This window comes from Piliocolobus tephrosceles, chromosome 16 (assembly GCF_002776525.5).
Source record: "Piliocolobus tephrosceles isolate RC106 chromosome 16, ASM277652v3, whole genome shotgun sequence".
Classification (NCBI taxonomy): domain Eukaryota; kingdom Metazoa; phylum Chordata; class Mammalia; order Primates; family Cercopithecidae; genus Piliocolobus; species Piliocolobus tephrosceles.
Genome location: NC_045449.1, coordinates 43,178,705 through 43,191,803, shown reverse-complemented (window position 1 = coordinate 43,191,803; position 13,099 = coordinate 43,178,705). Strand labels below are relative to the sequence as shown.

Below are 13,099 nucleotides of genomic sequence, written 5' to 3'. Positions count from 1 at the left end.
GACTAAAGGCACTGATTTGGATGTGGTGGGTGATTAGGTGGTCTGTGGGAGTAAATGAGATGAGTGAGACACTAGAAGTAGGTTGGAAATAGAATCCTGAGGACAAGAATCAGTGGAGAAAGAGGTGACTGTGAAGGAAACAGGATGCAGAAAGAGTCAGTAAAGTTTAACCTTCAAGAAGTCAACAGAATGGGGAGAATTTGAATTCTGTTTTCAACCTGTTTGGTTGGAGGTTCTATAGGACATCTGTGGCTATAGTGGTGATAGCTGGACTCTTTGTAACATATGATTCCTGTAAATACCAGTTTGTGGGGTTAAATCTATATTCACTTAGGTTGTGAAAGCCCTTTTACTTGTTTTTTAATCTACTTTAATCCCTTTTCTCTTTGTAGTTCCAATTGTGGAGTGGTAAATATATACAATCAAGATTCTTGTCTCCAAGAAACAAACCCAAAGCCAATAAAAGCTATAATGAACTTGGTTACAGGTGTTACTTCTCTGACCTTCAATCCTACTACAGAAATCTTGGCAATTGCTTCAGAAAAAATGAAAGAAGCAGTCAGATTGGTAAATATTTCATTACTCCTTTATCATTGTTAATTTTTAAATTTAAGTTGAAAACATGCAAGAGTAACAGGAAAGGAGAGTGTTGAATTATTTTTAAAACAGTGGCTTCTTTTGATGTAGAAATTACTAGTATTATAGCTTTTGGATGTGGTTGTTGGAAGGATGCACAGTAACCACCACATTTGATTATGTCAGTTCTTTCAGGAAAGCTTTGCTGTCCATTCTCACCATTCCTAAAGTGGTCCTCATTTTCAGAGGTTTCTTATAGTGTTAATGTTAAGGACTATATTTAAGGCAGATGCTTCCTTCACAATTTTCTTTCTTCATCTGCCTTTTTAAGGCCTGTTGTCTTAATGGAACGGAGGCAGTTCTTGGGTTTTGAAAGTAAGTTGAACTTGAAAATTAAATTGTGTAAAAGTATTGTAATTTAAATAGTTAGATAGTACCTGTGAATATACCCTTCGTGTCAGGAATCTGCAGGACCACCTCCAGGTTTGGTGGCTAACTATAGACAACTTCCAGGACTCTGCATATGTTCGTTGAACTCATGGCTAAAATGTATTGCCGTGAAAAGGATACAAAGCAAAATCAGCAAAGGGAAAGGGTACATGGAGTAAAGTCCAGAGGAAACCTTCTGAGAGTCCTCTTCTAGTGGAGTCACACAGGACGGTTTAATTCCTCTAGTAATGAGATGTAACAACATGTGTTAAGTGTTTTCTACCTGGGAAGCTCATTAGAGACTCATTGCGGAAGATTTTTATTGGGAGTTCATATAGGTACCACCTCTGCCTATCTTGTACCCTTCTGCTTAGCATGTACCAAAATTCTAGATTCCCAGAAGAAAAGCCGGGTGTTTAGCATAAACCGCATTGTTTGTACAAACAGTTTAGGCACAGTGAGCTACCCATATAATTCAGGGAAAGTTTCATGCCAGTATAAGGAACTGTGTGCTAGTCAAGTTCTCCAACACCATGCGATGGCCACCCTTGTAAACAGACCTTCTCTTTTTTTTTCTTCCCCGAGATGGAATCTCGCTCTGTTGCCCAGGCTGGAGTACAGTGGCGCGATCTCAGCTCACTGCAACCTCCGCCTCCTGGGTTCAGGTGATTCTTCTGCCTCAGCCTCCTGAGTAGCTGGGATTATAGGGGTGTGCCACCACGCCCAGTAATTTTTGTATTGCTTTTTTTTAGTAGAGACGGGGGTTTCACCATGTTGGTCAGGCTGGTCTCGAACTCCCAACCTCATGGTCTGCCCGCCTCGGGCTCCCAAAGTGCTGGGATTATAGGCGTGAGCCACCAGGCCCGGCCCAGAACTTTCTAAGGATAGCAGCCTCGGGCCTATGGAAACTCTTTTCTGCCCAACCTTAGAGCTCAGCTTCAGTGTCACCCCGTCTCTCTGAAGTTTCCTACTCTTCAGGCAGAACCAATTTCCTCATTCACTTAACGATTTTTTGCCCAAGGCACCAGGTATACAGAAGGCACAGAACTTTGAATAGCAGAATTGCATTTGCTGCTATGTGTTTACTACCAGATTGTACACACTTTACAAAGTGTGTTATTTTTATTGTGCTCACTTGGCAAAAAGCCTTGCATCTGCCATCAGCTTTGTATTAGAATATATAGTTTACAAAGATTTACAAAGAGTTCTACAAAAAGTTTGAGTCAAATAACAGTTCTTCAGAGGATTAACTTAACCAAAGTAAACAGTTTATAAAGGGCAGAATTGTGATTTGGATGTCACATTTTTTTCTAGCAGTTCATTGGTTTTCTGGCTGAATTCCACAGAGCCCTAGATTCTGCACAGGGCTTTATATGGCATGTAGGGCAAGGAGGAGGCTAAGCGCCTACTTGTATCATGTAGAGCAGTATCATTGTTGTCTCTGGTATATATTGGGATTCTGCATATGATTTCCTTAAGAAATGTTTTGGGCCGGGCGCGGTGGCTCAAGCCTGCAATCCCAGCACTTTGGGAGGCCGAGACGGGCGGATCATGAGGTCAGGAGATCGAGACCATCCTGGCTAACACTATGAAACCCTGTCTCTACTAAAAAATACAAAAAACTAGTTGGGCAAGGTGGCGGGCGCCTGTAGTCCCAGCTACGGGAGGCTGAGGCAGGAGAATGGCGTAAACCCGGGAGGCGGAGCTTGCAGTGAGCTGAGACCCGGCCACTGCACTCCAGCCTGGGCGACAGAGCGAGACTCCGTCTCAAAAAAAAAAAAAGAAATGTTTTGTTGCGTTGGGCGTGGTGGCTCAGACCTGTAATCCCAGCACTGTGGGAGGCCAAGGCAAGTGGATCACTTGAGGTCAGGAATCCAAGATCAGCCTGGCCAACATGGTGAAACCCCATCTCTACTAAAATTACAAAAATTAGCTGGGCTTTGTGGTGGGCGCCTGTAATCCCAGCTACTCAGGAGGCTGAGGCAGTAGAATCGCTTGAGCCTGGAAGATGGAGGTTGCAGTGAGCCGAGATTGTGCCTCTCTACTCCAGCCTGGGTGACAGAGTTAGACTCTGTCTCAAAAACAACAACAACAAAATGGTTTGCTGGAAAAAGAGTGAAAAATACAGCATAGCATTTTATTGCCTCTCTGTTGAATGAATCATTTGATAAATGAGAAGGTTCTAATTCAAGTCAGCTTTAAAATCCCTGCTCCCTAATGGGAGTGGTGTACTAGTAATATTAACCTTTTATCACTTTAATGGTAGTAAATTGTTTTAGAAAACCATCGGATCTACTGCTGTTGACATAATATATTCTGCGAGACATATAATAGTTCTGCATAGTTTGCTTCAGTGATCATGACAGCATTTGTATTTTTTTTTTATTGTGGCAAAATCACACAAGGAATTCATTAGTAAAACCCAAATCACAGTTTTTAAATGGTAGTCAACCATAATATCTAATGGAAAGAAGCCAGGCATAGCAGCTCCATAATGCCTTGGTAAAACATTGTTAGTATCGTTAAATGCAATCAATCCCTTATAATGATTCAGACAGTTTTGTCATCCCATTACAAATCAGTGTGAATTTCAGCTGTTGGAATAGCAGGAGACTCAGAAGTCAAATTCCTGTTACATCGACGTTTTGGATGTAGTAGAACACCATGGAACTTTCTACCCATTAAGTCAAGGATGAGTGAGCTTTTACTTGTTGAATTTTGATATCTGGATACTTAACTGTTGTGATAGAAATGGTATTAGAAAGCCGACTGTGGTGGCTCACGCCTGTCATCCCAGCACTTTTTGAGGCCGAGGTGGATGGATCACCTGAGGCCAGGAGTTAAAGAAGTTGGATATTTAGAGGCATTTTTCCTAATTAATAGTTCAATTGTAGCCTTTTTTTTTTTGAGACGGAGTCTCGCTCTGTCGCCCAGGCTGGAGTGCAGTGGCCGGGTCTCAGCTCACTGCAAGCTCCGCCTCCCAGGTTTATACCATTCTCCTGCCTCAGCCTCCCGAGTAGCTGGGACTACAGGCGCCTGCCACCTCGCCCAGCTAGCTTTTTGTATTTTTTAGTAGAGACGGGGTTTCACCATGTTAGCCAGGATGGTCTCGATCTCCTGACCTCGTGATCCGCCCGTCTCGGCCTCCCAAAGTGCTGGGATTACAGGCTTGAGCCACCTGTAAAACAGAGACTATAAATAGATGTCAGCGCACAGCATAGTTTTAATCAGGTGAGATCATTGGCCTGAGGGAAGATTCACCAATGCAGTGAGAGGTTACACTGGGGAAGTGTAGATTCTTGCAGGTAGATACTATTGATGTCTTAGGAGGACATTGTAAACAATCCACCTCCTTTACCCCATATTCCAAGTCAGTAGCAGAAATAAAATTTAAAAATAGGCCAAGTGCGATGGCCCACACCTTAATCCCAGCACTTTGAGAGGCCAAGGTGAGAGGATCACGTGAGGCCAGGAGTTCGAGACTAGCCTGGCCAACAAGAGGAAACCCCACTTCTACTAAAAATAAAAAATTAGCTGGGTGTGGTGGTCCACACCTGTAATCCCAGCTACTCAGGAGGCTAAGACAGAAGAATTGCTTGCCCCCATGAGCTGAGATCGTGCCACTGCACTCCAGCCTGGGCAACAGTGAGTGAGAGTTGATCTCAAAAAAAAAAAAAAAAAAAAAGAAAAATTCAGATAGAAAGATTGGTTCTAGTGTATTTTGATGAGGAAGAGTCAGAAAACCAGCTCCCCAAACTTCAAAGTCATTCCAGGAAAGTTGGTGAGTGAATGCCTGAGGCATGGTTTTGTAGTTTCAGGTGAAGAGGGTGGGAACAAAAGGCAGAGGTAGGACAACTTTGTTCTTAGCCCTTGCAGCAAATGTTTTTTTCCTGGTCATCTGCTTTCCTGATGCTTTGGATCATCTGTTCATAATTGGGGCATGCTTGGAGGACACAAACTTAAAATAACCCAAGCGAAACACAGTTAAACCAAGGTACTTATCACAGATTTATATAGTATCTGCCTTCCCAAATTAAATGTAAATAAATTTTTGCAATATCCGTGTTGTGGCTTCTCTCTATAAAACAGGAGTCTGCTTTTTTACTAAGTGCTTGAAAAAATATATATACTTAATATAAATACTTAAAAGTAATTTCTTGAGGAACCTGTATAGAGAGTGGTATTTAAGAACTTTAGAAGTGAAGACCAAATTGGGGTACTGCCAACTTAGCTTTAATGGGTCAAGACCACTTCTCATTAGCACCATTGCCTTCACATTGATGCTGTGCTGTGCAGGCAGAACCTGCCTTCCAGCAAAGTTGAAAATAATTGAATGTGGCTTGGAGATTCACTGTAAACAGTATTTTCTTGACAAAATGGTCGGTAAGTATGTATCAGAATTTGGCCTAATGTGTGACTGACTGAAAGCAGTTTAATAGGTGTATATCTCAATGGGTTTTACCCAGCACTTGTCTGTGAAAATCACTTTGATTGATGGTATAAAGTGTGACCTGAAAGTATGGAGGATGACTAACTGCCCAGGTAAACAGCTGAATGGTAACGGTTATATGTATTTGAACATCAAGGTGCTATATCTTTTCGGAGAGCTAGAGAACATCTGAAAGTGAGTGTTGTTACAATTGTGGCCTAAAGGTAACTGCTTCCACACCTGGGTTTTATTCATCCACAAATTGGGTGAGGACCTGTCTCTTGAACTTAGGAAGTAGACTCTGGAGAAAGAGATGTGTGTGTTCCTCCTCTTACTTAGGTCTGGCTTTGAGGTGAGCTTTTGGCTCTCTCTAAATCAGGACAGTTTCACTTGGAGTTAGATTTTCATGATTCAGCCCTCTTTGAGGAGAAATTGTAAAAGGCAAAGAGTATATACAATAGTTGAAAATTAAAAGTACAAAATGGCAATTTTATGGTAGTAGAATATATGTGGTATGACTCTGCCTAGGTTTCAGTTACGTAAAATCAGACTTTATAATGTTTAATTTTTTTCACCATTTAACTAACCAGATGAATCTTCATGTTTAAAACCTCTTTTCCCTGTGATCAGATCTTAGTATTCTTTACTGTGGCCATTAAGCTAGAGTGGGTGCTGTTTGCTTTAGTTTATTCATTAATCTATTCATTGAACAAACATTTGAATCTCTGAGGCATCATGCTAGATGCTGTGTTGATGCTTTTTTCTCTTTCCTTCTTTTCTTCTCAGTTAATAACACATTAAAGATCAGATTTCATAATGTGTACACATGGGCACAGAGGATAGAATAATAGGCATTGGAGACTTGGAAGGGTGAGAGCATAGGAGGGGTATAGGGGACGAGAAATTACCTAATAGGTACAGTGTACATCAAGCTTGTCCAACCCACGGCCCAGGACGCTTTGAATGTGGCTCAACACTAATTTGTAAACTTTCTTAAAACATGAGTTTTTTTTTTTTTTTTTTTTTCAGCTCATCACCTGTTGTTAGTGTTAGTGTATTTTGTGTGTGGCCCAAGACAATTCTTCTTCCGTTGTGGCCCAGGGAAGCCAAAAGATTGGACACCCCTGTCCACCATTGGAATGATGGGGACACTTAAGAGCCCAGACTTCACCACTGTGCAAGAAATTCATGTAGCAAAAGTGCAGTCATGTCTCTTAACTATAAAAATAAAGTAATAAAAAAATGAAAGATCAAACTTGATTTTGGAATACTTTGCTGCACTAATAGACTGTACTTCCTTGTGTGCTACAATCAAAATGAGCTTTATGTTTCAGCAGAAAGATAGAATGAAGATTACAATTCAAGAAACATGAGCTTGCAGTTGTTACAGTTTAAAGCTTTTTATTATCTCCTGCAGGTTCATCTTCCTTCCTGTACAGTATTTTCAAACTTCCCAGTGGTTAAAAAGAAGAATATTTCTCATGTTCATACCATGGATTTTTCTCCAAGAAGTGGATACTTTGCCTTGGGGAATGAAAAAGGCAAGGCCCTGATGTATAGGTAGGTATTATTTATGTTTAAAAGTCAGAGATACCTATAAACTACGTGTGACAGTATGAAGAGATACTATATATTCCTAATTCTACAATTAGTAAAGTATAGCCTGTTTATCTTGACTCTCATCTTCATTATCTTCGGATATTTTTCTACCATAAAATGTCACTAGCAGAAAAGTTCACCGGGGGAATATATATATTTTTTGGAAAGCACTATTTTGAGAATGTCAAATTGAGGAAAAGTAGCCACTTTAATAATATTTCCACTTTCTTGGTGCCTTATATTTAGATTAACTTTTGCGGATTTAATAATTCAGTTTACTCCACTAGATTTAATTGATTTCTTTTTAAAAGGTGTTTCTTTCCCTGTAGCTGTAAGCTGTAAATAAGGGTGTTAAGCACAAAGATAACCAAAACTTACATGCACTGTCTAGGTTCTTTTCTGTACCCGACATACTTGGCTATAAAACAGGAACAAACAAAACCTAATTACATCATTGCCAGAAGATACAGGTGACAAGGTGGATCTTCAGGGCAAACTAAAGAGTTTTCAGTAGAAAACTTGTGATGTAAATCACAGCCCCCTTTCCTTGCTCTTTGTGTTGCTAGTGAATGCTACATAGAACCCTGTGTTTCTGTTTGTATGCTTTAGGGAACTCCTGCTTTCTACATGAACTAAAATCAGGAGTGAAGAAAAGGAGGAATGTAAATTGGTTTTGAGGAAATAGTTGTGAAAAGAGAATGTACCAGACAATAATGTGGTTTAAAGTTCTACTTACTTTGAAAGGAAAATGGGTTATACCAGGATAATTGCATTAGTCTCATTTCAGGTCAGATTTGGAGTGTTTCAGTTTTGTATTTTATAAAAGGATGCAGATTCTTATTGCACTTAGAATTCTCTTCCAAATCCTTTGGTATTTTTATAACTGAAATTTTCTTTTCTCTAAGACCCAAAGGCCGTTAGATTTTTCACCAGGGCATTGCTCTGTAGAATGAGACTCTTTCTAGCTATACTAGTGACTGGAATGGACTGATGACATTTTTATTGATTATTTCTGATCAGGTATTTCATAGACCCCTATGTGAAACTTTGGAGTAAGCTTACGCATGTTATCTAAAATCTGAGGCATTCGAATCCTCCAGAATGTCAGATTGAGGAGTCTGAACCTAACTGCCTGGTGTGAATGATTGTAATTACATGTTTTTCCCGCTAAAATCTTCCTAAATGCCATTCTGTGATCTAATTGAAAATACTGTGGGTAATTACAAAGTTTAGATGACTTATTTTTCACTTTTCCAGGTTGCACCATTACTCAGACTTCTAAAGAGACTATTTGAAGTAAGAAAACCCTTTTCTTACAAATTCTGCAGGTTTTAAGGTTACATCCATTGCTGTCAGTTGGTGGAAGCAACACATTAGCTGAGCTTTGTTTCTCTACCCCTAGGTTACTGCATCTTTATTTAGAGGGGTGGGATGGAAGTAGATCAGGAACTGTCCAGCTGAAGTTGAACCTTCCTTGGAAATTTCTTATCCCAAATCACAACAGTCTGGCTCGGTTCTTCTGAGGTCTGATCTCTAATGTTGCATTCAGTAATTCTCATCAAAATTGTAATTACTGAACATGTTTAATCCACAAAAGACTTAATAACACAGAGATGGGTCATCATATATAGCTATAGCTTGTATGAGCTTAAATCCTCTTATATATATGTTTCTTGAGAAATTAGCAACTTGCCCTGTTTCACAGAACTAGATAATGGGGCTGGCTATTAGTTCTACTGCCCAATATTTAAAACTGTAGAACATCCTTCCCTTCTCATGGCGTCCTTTTGGGTCTGAGATGCAGTGATTCTGAGATTGAGCTTTGCAATTGGCCTCTTCATCACAGTTCACTGTTTGGTCTCCTCAGAGATTAATGAATGTTGAGAGACTTTGAGAATGCAGATATATATATTTAATTAGGACAAAGGATTTTTAAAGTTACAGGCATTTTGGGCAAAACTTTAGCCAGGAGGGGAAAGCAGTTTGGCTATCCTGTCTCTAAAGATTACATTGCCAGTACGTGTTTGTTGATGACCAGCAGCTATAAATCAGGTATGTAATTTCTTTTGTTCTTTCCTCAGGTCCAGTTGAGTCACAAGAGAAGCCTGCCTTGATATATCGTCTCAGAAACTTTCCTGAATGTGTGATAATATATGGAAAATGATTTATAGAGCCAGCTGTGCTTAAGAGCCGGTAATGTCTTAATAAACATGTGGCAGCTTTTGTTTGAAAATAAGTGTATCTGGTTCTTCCCTCTACCCCCAACACACACACACACAAACTTGGATGCATTTAAGACTAAACATGAGAAATTGGAAACACCTGTTGTAGCCAACAATAAAATATAAGCAGATTTTCTCATACTTCACAGGTAACCCTGATGCCTGGTTTCCCCCTTCCTGAATAGATCTCTCTATGCTTTAGGGGATCAGCTAACAGGTAGTTTCTTGAGCTGTGGAGGTCAGTCGGCTTGATACAGAGCAGTGAAATCTCACATAGTGAAGTTCGAACTTCCAAGTTTTCTGGGAAAGGTGATTTTGGAAATGAAAAGGCTTTTCTGGGCTTATTACTTCAAATCATTGTCATTGTTACTTGAAGAGGTGGCATAGTAAACCTGGTAGTCTTGTCCTACGGATTATCCGCCACTGCCTTTCCTGGAGATAAATGTTCATTATGCCAACTTAAATGTTTGATTTGTATTTCAAGGTTGACAGCTGGCTCCATAGTTATCTTATAATAATAACCTTGCTTGAGACCAGTCCTTACATTTCTTAGGAAGAACTGACACTATGTCGTGCATTTAAGAAGCATTAAAGGGGTTGGGCGGGTGTTATGAGAAGTATCAAGTTAGGTCTAATAGCTTTCAGCCCCACCCTCTACTAAAACATGGAAGAGAGAAGTCAGGGCGGAGGAGGGAGTTTTTTCAGCAACAGAAAGTAGCTCTGCCCAGTGAAGTAATAGGTCCTTTTGTGTCTTCAAGGCTCTCCTGGGTCAGCTGGAAAGGATGTAGGACGTAGAGCAGTCCAATAGGTGTGGGTTGTGTTAAGTTATCCCAGCATCTTTCTAAAAGAACATTTTATCTTGAGATGGACTATTGCAATCTAATTGTGGAGACACTTCCCCTATTTTCTTTCTCAGCAACTTTTTCCATAGTAAATAGTATTAATGCTAAAACCTCAAATTCCTGAAACCAGTGGGCTTGTTGGTGCTATTTCTCTCTCCCATTGCTAGAGGGCAGCATTGGATCACATGAATAGTTGCAGGCAAGGCTTTTGGAGCTTTTTGCTGTCACCTTGTCCTTAGCTTCAGCTAAATCATTTCAGAAATGGACACCAAGCCTTACGTGTGCTTATTTTGCGTATGGTTTTCAGTTCCCAGAAGTGTGACAATTTATAGGAACTTATTCTGCAGAAAATGATGGAAGCAGAGTCTAAATTTTAACTGTTCTTTCTTAAACTCTCTAGATTATTTTTATACACTAGTAGGAGCAGAATAAAGTATCCAGTTCTAATCTCCAAGGTAGACAGAAGTGCTATTTGTTCTACAGACAGAGATGCTACTAATCCTGTGTCTTGTATTTTAACGTTTAATTTCCCCCCCCTTCAGTGGAAGTTAGAGATTTGAGTCAGGCTTTCATTGTGTCTCCTTGTAACCAGAGAAAAGCTAATTCTTCAAGGAAATGAGATCCATAGCCATGAACTTCTTTACAGATGCTCTTTTGGCAGTTGCTGTGACAGCATGAAAGTGGCTCGTGTCCCTGTTTTTGGGGGAAACCATCTTGAGCTGTGAGGTGATATTTTGCCATCCAGAGCCACACAGGATGTACTTGGGTGTACTTTGAGTGATAAATCGACAAGTTGAAATCTTGGATGTATCCCATCCTCACTAATACTTAGTGAACCGAATAAGGATTAGTCTTATGAAGATGTTTTCTCTGTTTAAACAAAGTACAGGTGAAAAGTTATTTGCCTTACAGATGGACGTTAAGTGTGTGTGGGTATGTTTGTGTTTCTGGTGAGGATATGTAACCTGTTCTAAGCCGACCAGCTGAAGGGTTTGTAGGCATATCTGCACCTCCAGTTTGAGGATGGGATGGAGGCAAGCAAATGCCCATGAAGTCAGGTGCTTGCTCACAGCTTCGAAGAGTTCTTAAGCTACTTGGGAAGATACTTAAATGCCATCTGCAAAGTCATTACACAAGAAACAAAGCATTTTCCATTCTTTTATTTTAAACTGAAGGAAATGGAGGCTGGAGCAAGAGCCTTGGGGAGAAGGTAGGCTGTGGGAGTGTGGATAGCACTTCTGACCTCCTGGTGCTGTTATTGTGCTGACATCAGTAATATATATATAGAATCTCATACAGTTCTCGTTCCTCTGTGAGGAAAATAACATTTGTCATTTTACAGGGAAGTAAATAGAGGTTTCAACAGATTGAACATCTTGGTCCCAAAGCCATCGTTTTGACATAGGTCAGTGGTCCACAAAGCAGGGTTTGCATACTCTAAGGGTATGAGATACAGCCCTTTAGATTGTGGGAAAGAAATACTAGAACTTCTATGCTGTGTAAAAAGTAGTTTTCTCCCAGTTACTTGGGAGGCTGAGGCAGGAGAGTCACTTGAACCTGGGAGGCGAAGGTTACAGTGAGCCAAGTTTGTGCCACTGCACTCCATCCTGGCAACACAGTGACACTCTGTCTAAAAAAAGTATTTTTGTTACATAATGTATTCATGCTGTAGCTCATAGAGATAACTTACAAACAGATACGGTTTTTTTGTTTTGTTTTTGTTTTTGAGACGGAGTTTTGCTATTGTTGCCCAGGCTGGAGTGCAATGTTGTGATCTCAACTCACTGCAACCTCCACCTCCTGGGTTCAAGCAATTCTCCTGCCTCAGCCTCCAGAGTAGCTGGGATTACAGGCATCCATCACCACAGCTGGCTAATTTTTGTATTTTTGGTAGAGATAGGGTTTCACCATGTTGGCCAGGCAGGTCTCGAACTCCTGACCTCAGGTGATCCACCTGCCTTGGCCTCCCAAAGTGCTGGGATTACAGGCATGAGCCACTGCACATGACCATAAACAGATATGTTTACATTGGGGTACATTCAATGTACATTTCTTTTCTTTTGAGACAGGGTCTTGCTCTGTCTCAGGCTGTACTCTACAGGCTGGAGTACAGTGGCATGATTGTGGCTCACTGCAGCCTCGATCTCCCAGGTTCAAGTGATCCTCCCACCTCAGCCTCCCGAGTAGCTAGTACAACAGAGGCACACCACCACACCCATCTGATTTTTGTATTTTTAGTATTGCCCAGGCTGGTCTTGGAACTCCTGGGCTCAAGCAGTTTGCCTGCCTCAACTTCCCAAAGTGCTGGGATTATAATAGACGTGAGCCACCGTTCTGACCTCAATGTACATTTCTTATTAAAGGACCACTGGCCTAGGTGCCTCACTGGCAAGCCAAACTTGACACATTTCCACACCCTGTCCTCCATTTTTCCCAAATTCTCTTTTTATATTCCCTATAATGTTAAAGCTTCTCCATTAACTGTCACATAAGCTAGGGACTTTAGACTGACTTTATTTTTTTTATTTTTATTTTTATTTTTTATTATTAATATACTTTAAGTTCTAGGGTACATGTGCATAACGTGCAGGTTTGTTACATATATATCCTTGTGCCATTTGGTGTGCTGCACCCATCAACTCGTCAGCACCCATCAACTCGTCATTTACATCAGGTATAACTCCCAGTGCAATCCGTCCCCCCTCCACCCTCCCCATGATAGGCCGTGGTGTGTGATGTTCCCCTTCCCGAGTCCAAGTGATCTCATTGTTCAGTTCCCACCTATTAGTGAGAACATGCGGTGTTTGGTTTTCTGTTCTTGTGATAGTTTGCTAAGAATGATGGTTTCCAGCTGCATCCATGTCCCTACAAAGGACAAAAACTCATCCTTTTTTATGGCTGCATAGTATTCCATGGTGTATATGTGCCACATTTTCTTAATCCAGTCTGTCACTGATGGACATTTGGGTTGATTCCAAGTCTTTGCTATTGTGAATAGTGCC

The 13,099-nt window shown here is 40.7% G+C and overlaps 1 protein-coding gene across 1 annotated transcript in view; it reads left to right on the top strand.

Annotated features, from left to right (window-relative positions):
* UTP18 (UTP18 small subunit processome component) overlaps window positions 1–9,266 on the top strand; it is a 35,688-nt gene extending 26,422 nt beyond the window's left edge. Inside the window, exons 11-14 of the mRNA XM_023204531.3 lie at window positions 393–567; window positions 6,852–6,994; window positions 8,291–8,329; window positions 9,115–9,266. Of these exons, the coding sequence (XP_023060299.1) occupies window positions 393–567; window positions 6,852–6,994; window positions 8,291–8,315 (343 nt within the window). The 3' untranslated portion in view covers window positions 8,316–8,329; window positions 9,115–9,266. The remainder of the gene's footprint in view (window positions 1–392; window positions 568–6,851; window positions 6,995–8,290; window positions 8,330–9,114) is intronic.
* The last annotated feature ends 3,833 nt before the right edge of the window (window positions 9,267–13,099 follow it).